This window comes from Lissotriton vulgaris, chromosome 11 (assembly GCF_964263255.1).
Source record: "Lissotriton vulgaris chromosome 11, aLisVul1.2, whole genome shotgun sequence".
Classification (NCBI taxonomy): Eukaryota; Metazoa; Chordata; class Amphibia; order Caudata; family Salamandridae; genus Lissotriton; species Lissotriton vulgaris.
Genome location: NC_141699.1, coordinates 65,717,166 through 65,735,693, shown reverse-complemented (window position 1 = coordinate 65,735,693; position 18,528 = coordinate 65,717,166). Strand labels below are relative to the sequence as shown.

At 43.8% G+C, this 18,528-nt stretch overlaps 1 protein-coding gene across 1 annotated transcript in view; it reads right to left on the bottom strand.

The window, feature by feature from the left end:
- LOC147678984 (tRNA (32-2'-O)-methyltransferase regulator THADA-like) overlaps positions 1–18,528 on the bottom strand; it is a 291,162-nt gene that overhangs the window by 245,858 nt on the left and 26,776 nt on the right. Inside the window, exon 5 of the mRNA XM_086942707.1 lies at positions 12,037–12,185. Coding sequence (XP_086798833.1) covers positions 12,037–12,185 — 149 coding nt within the window. The remainder of the gene's footprint in view (positions 1–12,036; positions 12,186–18,528) is intronic.

The window sequence follows — 18,528 nt, the reverse complement described above, 5'->3', positions numbered from 1 at the left end:
TTCAACCCCAATCTCCTTCCCCTCTTCCCCTTCCGAGCATATATAGCTCTCTCAAGATTATAGCTAGCTAGCAGATTTGATAGCCATACCTGTAAGTCAGGGGGTACCTTGTCCAACCATACTCTTGCAATTATTAATCTCAGTACTGCCATTGCCACAAACATGAATTCCTTATGAACCAATCCAACTTGATTATCTACTCCAAACAGAATCATCCTAGGCGTTAGTTTAATTCTTATATCAAGAGTGTTATTAATAAAAATCTTCTATACTTTGGATCAAGGTATATAACTGGGGGCAAGTAGCAAACATATGGATAATGTCGGCAGCTGCTGCATTACACCGTGGACAAGTAACTCCAGTGGACCCTCCCCACTTAGCTAGCCTCGCTGGGGTGTAATACAGCGAGTATAGCGTCTTATAATGTTGCGATTGCAAGGGTCCAGAGCGCAGGATGGTACATCCCAAGTTTAAAGAATCTTGAAAGCTTCCTGCATCCTCTCCCAACTTTCCGACCCACTTAGTTCTAACTTTCTCCAGATCATCCAACTTCCCTTTGGTTAGTATTGCATAGAAAGATCTAATTGTGCAATCCCCTCCTGTTTTTATCTTTTCCAAGAGATCATTTTTATTAAACCCCTCCCTGCCGCCTTGCTTGTGCAATAAAAAACTCCGTACCTGCAGGTATTTGAAGAAGTCCTTTCTCTCAATCCCATATTTAGCACAAAGATCTATGAACTGGATTACCCCATCCCCATCTATTATATCCCCAATCTGTTCTATCCCTTTCTGCATCCATCCCAACATTGTTGAGTCACCAAAAATTTCCATCGGAAAGGAACAATTTTTGTAAAGCCTTACATACCTATTATATCTGCCCATTCCCATTCTCTTAAGAAATGTATTCCATATTCTAGTTGCTGCCATCATGGTCTTAAACCTTGTTCTTTTATAATATCCAAATTCTACTCTATTTAACAAATTATTTTCTGCCTCCGCCCCCAATATAATGGCATACACTTCCGTAGACAATGTCCCAACCCTTGCACCACTTCCTCCACCCCCAATTATTCCCTGCATGTATTGTAATGCAGCAGCCATCTGATACATCCGAAAGTCAGGGGCTCCCCATCCCCCTCTCTCTCTGGGTAGAGTCATGTACCTATACGCTCTACGGGTCTTTCCATGTGCCCAGATAAATCTGTTCAGAGTCCTTTCTATTAGATTAAACCATCTGGCTTCGAAAATTAAAGGAATAGTGCGGAAAAAATATAAAAATTTTGGTAAAATTAACATTTTGACAACATTTGTGCATCCCATAAGGGAAAGGTGCAGGTTATTCATTCTTTCAAGGTCTTTCTTAACTTTGCCTATTAGGGGATCCAAATTTAACTCTACAACTCTTTCCAAATTTGAGGTTAGTGCTACTCCTAAATATACTGCTGAATCAACCACCCTAGTATCCACACACGGTGTATGCCTATTTTTAATAATCTGGGTCTTAGTTCTATTTAAGCTGTACCCTGATAGTTTCCCAAATTCCTGAGCCTCTAACTCTATCTCCTTTATAGCAAGAGTAGGGTTCGGAGTTAAAATTGCCACGTCATCTGCGTAGGCTAAGGACTTCACCACATTTTCATTTCTTTTCATTGGAGGTATCCTTGCATTCTCTTCCAACCTACGTAGCAGGGGTTCCAGATATAATGCGAACAATAGGGGAGAGGAAGGACATCCCTGTCTGGTCCCCCTGGCTATTTTTACTACATCTGAAAGCCCACCATTCACCCTTATCCTCGCTGCCGGATTCTTATACAGTACCTGGATCGCTTTTATAAAGGATTCACCCAACCCACACCATCTCATTACACACCAAAGATATTTCCAATCCACCCTATCGAATGCCTTCTCGGCATCGAGAAAAAGTGCTGCTACAGGATCTCCTAGTATTTCTGCGTGGTCGAATACTGTAATTACAGTTCTTACATGTTGCGTAGTCCCTTTCCCAGGTATGAAGCCATGCTGGATAGGGGTCACTAACTGCTCAATCACTCCTGCAAGTCTCTTCGCTAGAATCTTAGAATATATCTTAATATCCGAATTCATTAATGTTATTGGCCTGTATGATCCTGGCGTTTCTGGTGGCTTTCCTTTTTTTAAAATTACTATTATATTAGCCCCCCCCCATGACTCTGGGCTAGTGTCTCCTACCTGCGCTTGTTGGATAATTATACACATGTCTGCTAATAGTTCATTTTTGAAAGTCTGATAAAATTCTAACGGAATTTGGTCTGGCCCTGTTGCTTTACCTTTCGGCAGACTGTCCAGAGCTTCCTCCACCTCTCCTAACAATATTGGACTGTCCAATATTTCTTTATCCTCTTCTGAGATCGCCGAAGGGGATATGTTATCTAAATACTCCTCAATCTCCCCCAAGCTTGGTACCTCTTCTGGAGTATATAAATCTGCATAGAACTTCCTAAATACCTCTCTTACTGCATCTGTCTCCATAACCAAATTTCCCTGTATATCCCGTATTTCCTTTACTCCTGCTTCGGCTGCTCTCTGCCTAGTTCTAACTGCCAGCACCCGCCCTACCTTTTCACTAAGCTCATATGTCTTTTCTTTGTTGGACAGAAACTTATCTACCGCCTGCCTAGCCAGACCTTCCACTGCCTCTGCCTTTAATGCTATTATTTTAAACAGACAATCCTCCAAAGGACTATTATTCCTTATTAACCTACTTAAATTCTCCTCCTCCCTTAATAATTTGTGCTCTACCAGCTCTCTCCTTACCCTTTCTCTTTTTTGTCTACCCAACACAAAGCTCTGTGAATGGTGGTCTGGCTGGCAGGTGAACACAGGTCGGGGGGCAGGTGAACACAGGTCGGGGGCAGGTGAACACAGGTCGGGGGGCAGGTGAACACAGGTCGGGGCAGGTGAACACAGGTCGGGTCTCCAGCACCACGGACTCGTGTGACTGCGCTGAGGGCAAGATGGCCGCCGGGCTGTTGTGCTGAGAGGTCGCACTCTCCTTCTCTCAAGAATGGAATGAAGATAATTCTATGCCACCCATGAAGAAAGGACCTAATGGAGACCGGGCGTTGCTGGTTTGAAAGGTTATTACTCAAGAAGGAGCTGCTACGGATTGGGCAGGTTTGGAGACTGCTGAAGGAAGGACTGTTGCACTTTGGTAAAACGTACTGGCATATGGCTCCTAAACCACCTACACGTATGGCCAATATGGAAAAAGAAAAAGTAAATGACAGAACAAGGAAACCCCCCGATACTCCGAAGACAGGGGGAGCTGGTAGTGGGAAAGGGGATCCCCTGCCAGCAAGGAGTACAGGAGCGATCAGAAAATTAATTCCTCCACCAGCGGAGAAAAGTAAGAAGAGTGACATGCGGAAACCGAATGCGATCGGAAAAATAACTAGCATGGCGGGTAAAAGCATCTCACAGCCGGCGAAGGGAGACGAGCAAAAGGCTCGGGACATCGTTATGCGTCAACCCACCGTGGCAGAGATGTTAGCGGGAAAATCCTTGGAGCCAGCAACAGAGTCTGTAGACGCAGGAAACCCGAGTATCTCCCAAAATCAGGACGCCGATACTCCCGATGCTGCGGCTGCTGCTGGAAACGTCCTCGAGGACGCAACTGACTCGAACACGGAAGACGCGAAGGTGGTTGCTAGGCAACGGGCCGAGGCAGCGCGGAGAGAGGCACAGAAGGCTGTAACACCGCAGACGGACGGTGAGCATGCAGGAGCTCACGCTGAGGATGAAATGCCAGCGGAAGACAGAGGTAAAGGGGCGAATGTCAGTGGCAAAGCTGGGAAAGCTGGAAAAGAGAACGCAAGCGCCAGGGGAGACACTACAGCAGATATGCTGGGCGTGTTAATGCAGGTAGAGAAAGAAATTAATGAGTCCCGTAAAGTGACTGGTTCCTGGGGGAGCAGAGAAAGTTTAGCAAGCTCCACAAAAACAAGCCTTGAGGAGGGGACTAATGTAACTAAGCAGCCCCATGGGGGAGAATGTACATCCCTAGAAGGAGAGGGAGAGTTCTTTTCTGTAAACGAAGACTCTGAGTCACTGTCATCGGCAGAATCAAGTACAGAGGAAGATGAAGGCACAGAGTCAGGCATAAGCACCTCTGGTAAAGAGTCTACTATGAAAAAGAGGAAACACACTAAAGTAGAGAAACGTCTCCTATGGGATTATTCAGCAACCTCTCAAGTGTACCAGGAGGAAGATATGCATGCTAATAAGGCTGAGAGAACCACAAGTGGCAATATACCTCCCCCACAAGACCCTTTCCAGACTTTATTCTCAACGCTAAGGCAGATGCAACACGAAGCAAGAACAGAAAGCCGCAGAGCAAGGCAGGCATCAAAGAAAATACAGAATAGCCTAAGGAAGGTTAATAAACTGTATGATGAATTGGTCGACAGAGTCACAGAGGTGGAGGAGCGGACAGGGAAGCTTGAGGACGACGTGGGGAGTTGGCAAACGTTTAAGACTGAGCATGAGAAAATGGCGGAGGATATGCGCTGGAAGATGGAGGATTTTGAGAATCGGCAGAGAAGGAACAATGTCCGCCTTTTGGGTGTGGAGGAAGGGGTTGAGGGGCAGGACGCTAGGCAGTTTGTGATAAATCTTTTGAGGGGCGCATTCCCAGAGTCTCAGTGGCAGTGGGAAACAGAAATACAAAGAGCACACAGGTTCCCCTTTGTATTAAAGAGGGGGGGAGAAGTAGGGGGAGCAGGAAGAGGTGGGCAAAAAAATCAGCCAAGGGCTATACTAGTCTATGTTGGGAATTTTCTGCTTAGGGAAGAGATCCTAGCCAAAGCAAGGCCAGAGAGTAGGAGAACTTTTGAGAATAGTACCTTTTTCGCTAGGCCTGACTTCTGTCATTTTACTGTAGAGAGGAGGTGGAAGATGAGGCAGCTGATTGCACCATTTCAGGCTCTTGGCTCTGAGGCGTATTTACTCTACCCTGCTAGATTAAAGGTAATTGTCAGAGGGAAAACCTGGATGTTTAACTCAGAAATCAAAGCAGGAATCTTTCTAGAGGAAATGAAGAAACAAAAAGGAGCATAAATGCCCGGGGGAGTATAGGATATAAAGGGATCAGTGGGTGACATGAAAAAGCAATAGTTGGATGAGAGAGGGAAGCGATTTGCGCAACACAAGGCGGGCACACATAGGTCGGCTGACCTATTTGCCTGTGAAGGGGGGGGGATGGGGAGGGGTGAGTAGAGCAGGGGCGGCAGGGGAGGGGGGTGTGGGGGGGAAGAATAACAGTTGGTTACTTATGATTTTGCACATTGGTATGTTGGTGGGAGATAGAGGAGATACACAGATTGGTTTGAGGCTGATAAAGATTGACTGTTTTAGTTGGTATATACACTTGTTAATGCAATGATATGTAGGATAGCATCAATTAATGTGTGCGGTCTAAATGATTTGAATAAGAGAATGAAGGTAGCTGCATATTTAAAAACCTTGCGGTTGGACTTGATATGTCTGCAGGAAACCCATATTGAGGCGAGCAAGATGTATCTAATGGAACAACTTGGGTTCAGGGTATTGGCCAGTTCTAAACAAGAAACTAGGACTAGAGGAGTGGCAATTTTGGGCAAACACAGGGATATGGTAGTGGGGAAAAAGAAGGAGGATAAATGGGGAAGGTGGGCTATAGCGGAAATTTCCTTTCGGGGACAGAAAATATCATTAGCCACCATCTACGGATCCACTGAAGATGATCCTGAGGTATTTCAGTTTCTTGATGCAGAGCTGGCGCAGTGGCCTGAACCCATAATCTGTTGTGGTGATCTCAATTTACATGATCTAGAGAGTTCATTTACACAGATAGATGCAATTTATAGAGGGAGGAAAAGGAAGGTGTTCAGGGCACTGGCGGACATGGTTAGGAATAATTCTTTGATTGATCCTTGGATAAAATTACATCCACATCTTGATGGAAGTACCTTTTTCTCGGCCCCTCATAAAAAATTGGTTAGGCTGGATTATTTTCTTATAACTAGTAGCTTGTTATCGGGGGCACAGATTGAGAAACTCCCAAGGGTGGTTTCAGATCACAGCCCAGTAATACTTATCATTGAAAATAATTGCTTACAAAGATCGACTGTACAATGGACGTTTGAGAGGGGACTTTTAAGGGATCTTGCATATAAGGAGCACATGTCAAAATGGATTAAAGGGTTTTGGGATATTAATAGGGGGACGGCAGGTGTAGGAGTAGTCTGGGATACATTTAAAGCAGGGATAAGGGGTGAAACACTGAGCTTTGTGTTGGGTAGACAAAAAAGAGAAAGGGTAAGGAGAGAGCTGGTAGAGCACAAATTATTGCGGCGCACTTATTTTCCTTGTGAATGGTGGTCTGATTCTGGTGGGCCTGTGGTCCTTCGCCCCTCCGGGCACTGGAACCTTTTCTCACTGGAGCTGTGGGCAGTGGTGCTGTGCTGGATCCGGCCCGTGGACTGTTCTGTCCCCTGCCACTTGTGTTGGCTCTTGATGGTTGCTTGTACCCTTAAAGGATGGTGCCAGGATGGTGCCAGTCATCATCGTTTTTTGTTTAGCCCTAAAATGGTTGTTACCGATAGTTATGTGCATTGTCTTACTAACTGACTTAAAGTTTGTTCTCGCAAGACATCCAATATGATTTCTGTTTCTTTTATACCCTTTTTTGTCATTTTCGTGCATTTTGATTTACTATGCATCCACACCTGTTGCCTTATTAGAAAAATAACACTGCTGTATACATGTTATCCTTCTATGCAATCTTACTGGACAGTTGCATGTTCATTTTGTGTTGTTGACATCGCCACTTGCTATTCCCGTATACATGATATGTATCGAATTGCTGACAATGTGGATTGCTTTACTGACCTCAATAAAGTGTTTAAAAAAAAAAAAAATACATAAGAAGCTACTTGGCCCAACATGTGCTCCAACAATACAGGTCGCGTAGGCTAATATTATTCCAACATTAACCTATGGAAGTGAGGTGCTAAAAGGATTAGACAGTGGCCAATTGGATAAAATCATCGCAAAAATCTACAGAACAGTGTTTAAGCTACCAATTCAAACATCACCGGCACAAATCAGGCTGGAACTGGGTATCTGCAACCAACCATTGGCCAGAGCCATGAGTTTTCTAATGTGCTGTCACAAATTGAGGTGCAAACACAACAGGTGATGGTCAGAATGCAGAACAATGTCATACATTCACCCCAGTAGAGAGATCTGGGCCTAAATCCATCTTTTTTTTTTTTTGCTCACCATGCCATTCCAGTTTGAACCCAGCCATATGAAAATCAGTCTTGACCCTGTGCCCCATGGGAACAGTCCAGTCCGAACTGCCAAGCCAGGTCCTCCCTGGACTGGAAACAAGCATCCAAGGACCGGTTTCGGGCTTTCAGCCCTCATCAGCCTGGATAGCTTGATTCCAGTGGCATGGAGAGCACGGAACTCACGTCTGAGCATACCCGTCTCACTCGGGGTGACAAATGCAAAAAACAACAGGTGATGGACAGAATGCAGAACAATGTCATACATTCACCCCAGTACAGAGATCTGGGCCTAAATCCATCATCCATCATCGTCACAAATTGAGGTCATCAAAGGAAGGCAGCCTGGCCCAACACCTATGGGCCTGTCTTAACACGAAACTATGGCGCGCAGGGCATGACTATTGGGAAAAAGGGTTAAGAACTCTAGGCTTGAACGACCTTTGGAACCTGCATGTAAGCCAAAACGAATTCAAACGGCTAGCAAAAATAAGTGCAAAAAAACTTTCTTTAGTGGAAGACAAGGCTTGGCTAGCAAAAAGAAGTCACGGCCGGATGACCTTGCAATCCTATGTCCAGCTGATCCCACAGCCGTATCTAACTTTATCATTCACTGCACGAACAAAACTAAGCTTCTTAAAATTGAGAATGGGAGTCATCAACTTGTCGTGTCACTTGCCAAAATGGAAAAGAGATCATGGCTACGAACACTGTCGACTTTGTGGGAATCATAAAGAAGACATTATACACATCCTATGCCTCTGCCCAAACCTGCTGCATGAAAGACTCTTAAGGAAACTTTGGAATATAAACATGATTAGATCGTGCAGAGCAGCAATTCTGGCATGCTTTGATCCTTGGAACACCAAATTAAACTGTGCCCTAGTAAGGTTTTTGGATCAAGCAGAAAAAAAAAAACTTTGTGATGGGATCCAAACTTGTGAACTTCCATTAGCATAACATCTCGGCAAGGTCCATCTGCTACTTTTATCTATACTGGACTGGAATTCGCATTCTCTTTTATATGTATACTTTTAAATATCTTTTAATTTTTGTAACTTGCAAAGGTTTTTTTAAAATCAAGCAATAAAGTCTTATTATCAGTCTGAACCAAAGGAGATACAGTACTCCATTCTGAACCAAAGGAATAACAGTACTATAGTCTGAATCACTGGAGTTACAATACTCCAGCCTGAACCTAAGGAGTAAAACTACTCTAACCTGAACCAACAGTTACAATACTTTAGTCTGAACCAAAGGAGATACAGTTACTCCAGTCTGAACCAACAGAATAACAGTACTTTAGTCTGAATCACTGGAGGTACAATACTTCATTCTGAACCAAAGGAGTAACATTACTCTAGCTGTATCAAAGAACTTACAATACTCTAGACTGAACCAAAAGAGTAAAACTACTCATGCCTGAACCAAAGGAGCTACAATACTACAACATGTATCGAAGGAGTTACAATACTCTAGCCTGGATCGAAGGAGTTACAATACTCTAGTCTGAACCAAAGGAGTTACAATACTCTAGTCTGAACCAAAAGAGTCAGAATATCTAGTCTGAACCAAAGGAGTAACAATACTCCAGTCTGAATCACTGGAGTTACAATACTCTAGTCTGAACCAAAGGAGTTACAATACTCTAGTCTGAACTAAATGAGTTACAATACTCTAGTCTGAACCAAATGAGTTACAATACTCTAGACTGAACCATATGAGTTACAATACTCTAGTCTGAACCAAAAGAGTCAGAATATCTAGTCTGAACCAAAGGAGTTACAATACGCCAGTCTGAATCACTGGAGTTACAATACTCTAGTCTGAACCAAAGGAGTTGCAATACTCTAGTCTGAACCAAAAGAGTCAGAATATCTAGTCTGAACCAAAGGAGTAACAATACTCCAGTCTGAATCACTGGAGTTACAATACTCTAGTCTGAACCAAAGGAGTTACAATACTCTAGTCTGAACCAAATGAGTTACAATACTCTAGTCTGAACCAAATGAGTTACAATACTCTAGTCTGAACCAAATGAGTTACAATACTCTAGTCTGAACCAAATGAGTTACAATACTCTAGTCTGAACCAAAGGAGTTGCAATACTCTAGTCTGAACCAAAAGAGTCAGAATATCTAGTCTGAACCAAAGGAGTTACAATACTCCAGTCTGAATCACTGGAGTTACAATACTCTAGTCTGAACCAAATGAGTTACAATACTCTAGTCTGAACCAAATGAGTTACAATACTCTAGTCTGAACCAAATGAGTTACAATACTCTAGTCTGAACCAAATGAGTTACAATACTCTAGTCTGAAACAAAGGAGTTGCACTACTCTAGCCTGAACCAAAAATACTCTAGTCTGAACCAGAAGAGTTACAACATCTAGTCTGAACCAAAGGAGTAACAATACTCCAGTCTGAATCCCCGGAGTTACAATACTCTAGTCTGAACCAAAGGAGTTACAATACTCTAGTCTGAACCAAAGGAGTTACAATACTCCAGTCTGAACCAAAGGAGATACAGTTACTCCAGTCTGAACCAACGGAATAACAGTACTTTAGTCTGAATCAATGGAGGTACAATACTTCATTCTGAACCAAAGGAGCAACATTACTCTAGCTGTATCAAAGAACTTACAATACTCTAGACTGAACCAAAAGAGTAAAACTACTCATGCCTGAACCAAAGGAGCTACAATACTACAACATGTATCGAAGGAGTTACAATACTCTAGCCTGGATCGAAGGAGTTACAATACTCTAGTCTGAACCAAAGGAGTTACAATACTATAGTCTGAACCAAAAGAGTCAGAATATCCAGTCTGAACCAAAGGAGTAACAATACTCCAGTCTGAATCACCGGAGTTACAATACTCTAGTCTGAACCAAAGGAGTTACAATACTCCAGTCTGAATCACCGGAGTTACAATACTCCAGTCTGAATCACCGGAGTTACAATACTCTAGTCTGAACCAAATGAGTAAAACTACTCTAGCCTGAACCAAAGGAGCTACAATACTCTAGCTTGAACCAAAGGAGCTACAATACTACAACATGTATCGAAGGAGTTACAATACTCTAGCCTGGATCGAAGGAGTTACAATACTCTAGTCTGAACCAAAGGAGTTACAATACTATAGTCTGAACCAAAAGAGTCAGAATATCCAGTCTGAACCAAAGGAGTAACAATACTCCAGTCTGAATCACCGGAGTTACAATACTCTAGTCTGAACCAAAGGAGTTACAATACTCCAGTCTGAATCACCGGAGTTACAATACTCCAGTCTGAATCACCGGAGTTACAATACTCTAGTCTGAACCAAATGAGTAAAACTACTCTAGCCTGAACCAAAGGAGCTACAATACTCTAGCTTGAACCAAAGGAGCTACAATACTACAACATGTATCGAAGGAGTTATAATACTCTAGCCTGGATCGAAGGAGTTACAATACTCTAGTCTGAACCAAAGGAGTTACAATACTATAGTCTGAACCAAAAGAGTCAGAATATCCAGTCTGAACCAAAGGAGTAACAATACTCCAGTCTGAATCACCGGAGTTACAATACTCTAGTCTGAACCAAAGGAGTTACAATACTCCAGTCTGAATCACCGGAGTTACAATACTCCAGTCTGAATCACCGGAGTTACAATACTCCAGTCTGAATCACCGGAGTTACAATACTCCAGTCTGAATCACCGGAGTTACAATACTCTAGTCTGAACCAAATGAGTTACAATACTCTAGTCTGAACCAAATGAGTTACAATACTCCAGTCTGAACCAAAGGAGTTACAATACTGTAGCTTGAACCAAATGAGTTACAATACTCCAGTCTGAACCAAAGGAGTTACAATACTCTAGCTTGAACCAAAGGAGCTACAACACTACAACATGTATCGAAGAAGTTACAATACTCTAGCCTGGATCGAAGGAGTTACAATACTATAGTCTGAACCAAAGGAGTTACAATACTCTAGTCTGAACCAAAGGAGTTACAATACTCTAGTCTGAACCAAATGAGTTACAATACTCTAGTCTGAACCAAATGAGTTACAATACTCTAGTCTGAGCCAAATGAGTTACAATACTCCAGTCTGAACCAAATGAGTTACAATACTCCAGTCTGAACCAAAGGAGTTACAATACTCTAGTCTGAACCAAAGGAGTTACAATACTCTAGTCTGAACCAAATGAGTTACAATACTCTAGTCTGAACCAAATGAGTTACAATACTCTAGTCTGAGCCAAATGAGTTACAATACTCCAGTCTGAACCAAATGAGTTACAATACTCCAGTCTGAACCAAAGGAGTTACAATACTCTAGTCTGAACCAAAGGAGTTACAATACTCTAGTCTGAACCAAATGAGTTACAATACTCTAGTCTGAACCAAATGAGTTACAATACTCTAGTCTGAGCCAAATGAGTTACAATACTCCAGTCTGAACCAAATGAGTTACAATACTCCAGTCTGAACCAAAGGAGTTACAATACTCTAGTCTGAACCAAAGGAGTTACAATACTCTAGTCTGAACCAAATGAGTTACAATACTCTAGTCTGAACCAAATGAGTTACAATACTCTAGTCTGAACCAAAAGAGTCAGAATATCCAGTCTGAACCAAAGGAGTTACACTACTCTAGTCTGAAACAAAGGATGTCAGTCCCTCTCTTAACTTCCATGAGAGGTGTAGACCATAAAGGAACCCTGCTGCCCTTACCTTAACAGAGACGTATCCCCATTCCCCACTGCTGGCCATCTCATCTAGCAGCACGTGCTCAAGTGTAGCAGCAACACAGCGTAGCAGCTTGAGCAGATTCTGTCTCCTGTACTTGCGTCCGGCAGAGCTATCTGCCATAAACATACACACTGCGAATAAAGGAAAAAACAAAGAATTGGTGATGCAGGTAGTTGAGGGCACATAGCAGGTCCAAAGGAAACCACCTTACTTCTATTGAAAATAATTTCTGCCGGCAGTGGTGGTGGGCGAGTACACATGCTAGACATGACATGCATGGGCTCAGGACTGCATGCTACACACTTCATGATCACTACACTGATACACCTGAGATAACAGTCACTGAAACCAGACAGCGTTTACCTACTCAAAAGAGAAGAGGGACACTATCTTATAAATTAATTCAATGGATGTCAGACTGGGCACGCACAAGTAACGAAGCAAGACGTGCACAAGCAATATGGTGAGACAGCAAACATATGTAATGGCACAAGCAACACTGAGGTAGGGTGTGTAGAAGCAGGAGTACAAGCATGACCACAAGCATGACCAACAGGGTTTTTTATGCACAGCAGGGTAAACATAAATACACTCAGCATTCATACCGTAAGTAGTCTCACTTAATGCTGGACCCCTTTAGCTATTTTTCATTTTTTTTAACTTTTTTTTACCATTATGGGCCTTAAAAATACCAACATGTTATGAGCTGCTAACTAAGAAAACAGGACTAACTAAAAGAAAAGAACAGTGTAAGACATAGGGACTCTTTCCAAGTAAGCAAGCGGCAGAGCTGCAGGTTGAATATGCGCAAAAGGGCTTTGGGATGTAAAGGTCAAAAGAGTGCAAGGTAACTACAAGCAACAGGAATGCAGGAAACAAACAAGTGGGCTACAGCAAACAAACCAGCAATCGAGCTGCAGAGAAGGACCAAGCAACAGGTCGAAGAGAAGAGACAAGAAATAGATATCAGGACAAAGATGACTGCACTGTGAAGGTATCTGCGCTGTCATTCTCTTTTATGGGTGAAGCCTCCATAAAGTCCAACCCAGTAGGGATGCTCCAGTTTTTTCTCAGCTGGACAGAGACTGAACAGCCATCAAAAAATCTTTATTCGGTTATTTACACAAAACAACCATAAAAGCACAATTTGATAAAAACATCATTAAAACCAAATATCTAAAAACCACTTATCCAGAAATATAAAACACAGTTAATCTAGTGCAAGGTTTACAACAATTCTAGGCATTTAACCCTCCATACGGTGTCTCAATTTTAGGGCTAATTTTAAAAAGCTGATTACAAATAAAGTGCATTCGTGATTTAGCAGCTGTAAATAACAAAGTGCAGCTCTAACCTGGGTGAAATTCAATTTTTTGAGAAGAGGCTTAAGATTAACCCTCCGAGGTATATCATAAAAAGGACAAATAAATAAGAAGTGCACCAAGTCCTGCGGAGACACACGGTCTTAGCCGCAGGACGGTAACACTTGGCCTTGGTGGCTACCTTTTGGAACAGCTAGCAGTAAATGGAAAAAGGTCCAAACGGAACCTAATTAACAAAAAACGGTCAAAGCTCGACATTGGCCAACACAAATAAGGTTCCAGCCTGAATGTGGATTGTAAAACAATATATTTTCGAACACTTCTTTTATTTTGTTCCGCCTCCTCACACTGTACATTCTGCGAAAGGGAAAAGATATTCTTCACAAACTCTACATCAGCTACGGTAATAGAGTCAGGGGATTAGAAGAGTTTAGGGCGCCCCAATGCGAGGAAGCAGTTTTTCAGGTATTTTAGCCACAGGATTTTTAACATATTATCCCATGATAAAGCTTCTCTCAAGAGCTGGTGGTTTAACGGTAGGTCCTTATTAAGCCAGCATTTCAACCAGCATATTAAAGGCCGTAATGCTAAGATATCACTTAAATAGGGAGAACCTAGTTCTTCGTGTACTATAAAATTGGCAGTTCCCCTCGGGACCCCCAGCAGCTGTTTCAGGAAAATATTTTCAGCTACCACCAGATCATTAACAGCTGTATGCCCCCATAGCTCGCTTCCATAACAGCCTATCGCCACGCTCTTAGCCTGGTAGATTTTTAACAGCGCGGCAATTGGCCGTTTGCCCATTTTCCTCGCAAAGTTAAAAATGGCCGCATTAGCCCGGGTTATCTCCCCCTTTTTCCTCTGTACGGCGGGTCCCCATTTCAGCTGATTATCGAACAGGACACCCAGGTATGAAAAGGTTTTAGTTGTAGGAATCTTCTTCCTGTTTACATAAAATGAAAACGTCTTGTTATGTCCTTTGCCTACATTCATTACAAAGGATTTTGAGTTGTTAATGGCAAGATCCCAGGATTTCATAAAGCTGAAAAAGGTGTCAAGCAGCGATTGGAGCCCTTTTGCAGTCCTAGCCAACAAAACGGCGGCGTCCGCATAAAGTAGGACAGGTAAACCTTTGCACCCAACATAAGGAAAATCGGCGCCTGTATTTAGAGACTGAACAGAAAGTGTACCCCCAACGATGGGGCAGGTAGCCATTACCCCAGGAGCAGGGAATGGTGGCAGTTGGCAGTAGCTGAGTACGTAGCGGAAGAGCACAGGCCTTCTGACTCTTACCCTCGAGAGAGTAAAATCTGATTGGTGTCTTATATCTGGGCTCCTTCATTATGGCCTGCATGTATGCAATTGATTGCAGGAGCAGTCAAATGAGAGTGTTGCTACTGTGGTTTTTAAATGTGTGTGCATCCATGTGCTTTGTGGACAGTGTCACACAGTGTCCTGATGAAGGTTCAATGTGGTAAAGCTGAAACTATTGATTCCTGGTCAACGTTCAATAACAAATAAAGAATGCTATAAAAGAAGAGTTAATTGAGATAAAGATAAACAATGTGACTTGGAAACTATAAGGAAAAGGATAGATCACATGTTGTAGAGAACGCTCTCTTCCAAGTTGTTTTAATTGTAGAGAATGAATGTGTGGTAAAAGCATCAATACATTTTGCAATGTTCTTGATGATTGTAAAATTATTTATTTAAAATAGAGCACTATAAATAGAGATTTGTTCTGAATTGTTGGGTCTCCAATAAAGTAATCAAAGTAGTTTATTAGATGTCATTAATTGTTGATATGTGTCATGGAGCCTAGACATCTAACTCTATAGGAGACATACCTTTTGTAGTTTTCTGTGTGGACAGTGTACTGCAGCACAAGGCAGATGTTCTGTCTATGGTGTTTTGGCAGCTTGACATTCCCCATGTAGCTTCTCATACCAAAGGCATGCAGCCAACTGGAGGGTTTATGGAATTCATCATAACTAAATACAAACCAGAGATACTCCAGGGCCACAGCAAAATGCTAACCCTGCCTGAGATGTCTGTATGCCTCCACCAATATACTTTCATGTAGCCATCTGTGCTGCACTGATGACTGTCTGTAGTGACAGACTCCACTCCCAAAGAGATCCCTCTCAGAAAACCTCACCTACTCCTCCTAGAAAGCAATTCCTTTTGACCATTTGGTGCCCAGTGGGAACCCCTCCTTGTGGACATGCCTAAGAAGATCTGCCTGACTTAGAGACCTTTAACACAGCAAACCTTTGATTGGCCTTGGTTTTCTACCAGCAGCCTTTGGCAGTTTCTCAAGGATGAAACCGACTGAGATGGTGTCTTGCACCCGGGGTATGATAGAACACCAGATACATTTTGATAACTCTTTCTAGCTCTTTTCCTTAAGGGTGAGGGGCCAGCGGCTTGCCCTCACAGGACTCTCGCGTTCGAAGGAGGAGCTTATATAAGCAGGAATCCTTCCTCAAGCCAGGTAGACTTACTTGCTGGCTGCGCGCTGCGTGACCCGCTACTGCTTTTCTCTGATTGCCTTGATTTTAACTTTTTAAAACATATTTGCATTTACTATTTTCGAGCTGCGCGAGTACAGGACGCAGGCGCTTTAGCTCTTGTAGTTTCATTGGGGAATATTAAGTAGAGCTTACCTGCACTGTAATAGTTTGGCACCCGCACTTTGCGGGACAGAGGGACACTTGGGGCTTACTAGGAACGCTTCGCGCCGTTTTTGGCCGCAATATTGGGTGTGGGTATCTAGGAGGTGATAATTCCTAGGCCCCATTTTGGGTGAGGGGCCAGCGGCTTGCCCTCACAGGACTCTCGGGATCTACGGTATTTAAGATGGACGTCTCCCAAGCGCGCAGCGGGCGCGTCGCAGGCGCGCCGTAGGTGCGCCAGAGGTAAGCCCGTTTGAGCCTGTTCGCGCAACGGGTGAGCCTAGGGCCGGTATTGCTGCCTCTCCTGCCTTCCATCGCATAGTCTATTCCAGTTCAGAACTTATGCAGCTTAGGCCGGACCTATCGCTCTGTAGACAGCAGGACATTGCTATCCGTAAGCCGGAGGTGCTTGCCTGTGGCCTACTTAACGTTCGGTCCCTTTGTAAGCATCACATCGAGATCGCTTTTCTCATTGAGTCCCTTGGGCTGGATGTGCTCTTCCTTACGGAGAGCTGGACGCGGGCAGATAGCGATGTAGAACTGGGACTGGCGTGTCCATTGGGCTACAAAATTAGGCACACTCGCCGCCTGAAGAACAGAGGTGGAGGAATAGGATTTATTTTTAAAGAAACTTTAGCCCTTACTCAGTTGGAGATTAAGGAGGTGCAGGGTTTCGAACCTATGGGTTTTTCCTTTAAAGGACAGAAAGGAGTATTACAATCTGGGGTTCTTTGCTATAGACCACCAGGTAATACAGTATCGACTCTGCCTGAACTGATTGATCTTATCTATGATCTCTCCAATTCCCATACCAGGCTATTAATTTTGGGAGATTTTAATCTGTGGCCGAATGGGCCTTTAGATACTGCCTATAGCGACTTATGCCAGGCCTGCAGCAATATTCAGCTGCAGCAGTTGGTACTCTCCACGACCCATCTGAGGGGCCATATTTTGGATCTAGTTTTTGCGGACACTATGCAGGTGATGGTGAATGATAGAATCCCCCCAGTGTTGGACGGACCATGCACTTGTCTCCTTCTCTCTCTACCTACCGGCGGATTCTTTGTGTGATGCAGGGTCGAGGACTACCAAAGTGGGTAGATCATTGTCCAGACTCTTAAAAACCCCGGCTTTGCCAACTCTACTTCCTGACGGGTATGTGTTGGGGGGTAATGTTGAAGAAAGCTATACCAGTCTGTGTCAGAAAAATTTCGAACTCTCTGGACAAGGTGGCTCCATTTTGCGGGTCAAGGGACAGACAGAAACGAGCTAAGCCCTGGTACTCTAACGATCTTCTGCAGCTGAAGCATTGATGCAAGCGGGCAGAAAGGGCTTGGAGGAAGCATTTTTTAGACCCGGCGAAAGCCATCTTTACGCAGGCACTGAGGGAATATAAAGCACAGATTAAGTGTGCAAAGGCTATCTTTCTCGAGGAAACGCTGAATCAGGCGACAAACAAGTTGCAGACTCTGTTCAAGATTGTTAGCGGCCTCTCTCGACCAGCATGCGCCATGAATAATATTCCAGCCTCTCAGGCTCTTTGTGACTCTGGCAGCTGCATTTGAAGATAAAATCGCTACTATCTTGAGTGGACTTTCCATGCCGGACTCTCAACCTTTGGTGCCTCCGGACCACCCACTTTGGGTGGTCCGGAAGATCTGTTTGACCAGCCTCAGCTGAGCTGCTTCTCCCTTCCTCAATTTGATGATTTTTGCAAACTGGCACAGACTGTGTCGTCGGGTTCCCCAATGGACCCACTTCCCCACAAATTCTGGAAACTTTTCCAGGAGGAACTCTTTCGCCCACTGTATTCCATCGGTCTTCAGTCCTTTGACACCGCTATGGTTCCCGAGTGTTGGAAACTGGCAGTGGTTTCTCCCCTCCTGAAGAAGCCTACACTAGATCCCACCTGCTCGGCAAACTACAGGCCCCTCTCCTTGCTCCCTTTTCCGGTTAAGATCATGGAGAAGTTGGTTACCCAGTCTCTGTCCAGATTCCTGGAAGATAACACCTGTTTGGATGTGGCCCAGTTCGGCTTCCGGCCAGCGCATGGCACGGAATCCGCACTGGTGGTTGTGCTGGACAATCTTTGCTCGCGGGTCGACACTGGTCGGGCAGCCTTTTTAGTGCTGCTTGACATGTCGGCCGCGTTCGACACGGTCTGCCACTCAACCCTCATAAGGAGACTGGAGGAGGCTGGGGTAACAGGGTTTGCAAATAGTGGTTCTGTCGGTATGTACTCAATCTCTTTGATTAAACAATTACTTGGCTCACTATTTTCTCATATGTACTTTTTCATGAAAAACATAGAGATACTTTAGCCCCTTAAGTGCTGCGTCGGTGCATTGGCCGACGGCAGCACTGCCTCCCCAGTGCTGCGCACGACCATTGGACGTCCATTCAGCACTAGTTCCAATGGACAGCGCAGCACTGGGGAGGGATGTTTACTAGCATCTATGAGGTTAAAGAAAAATGCA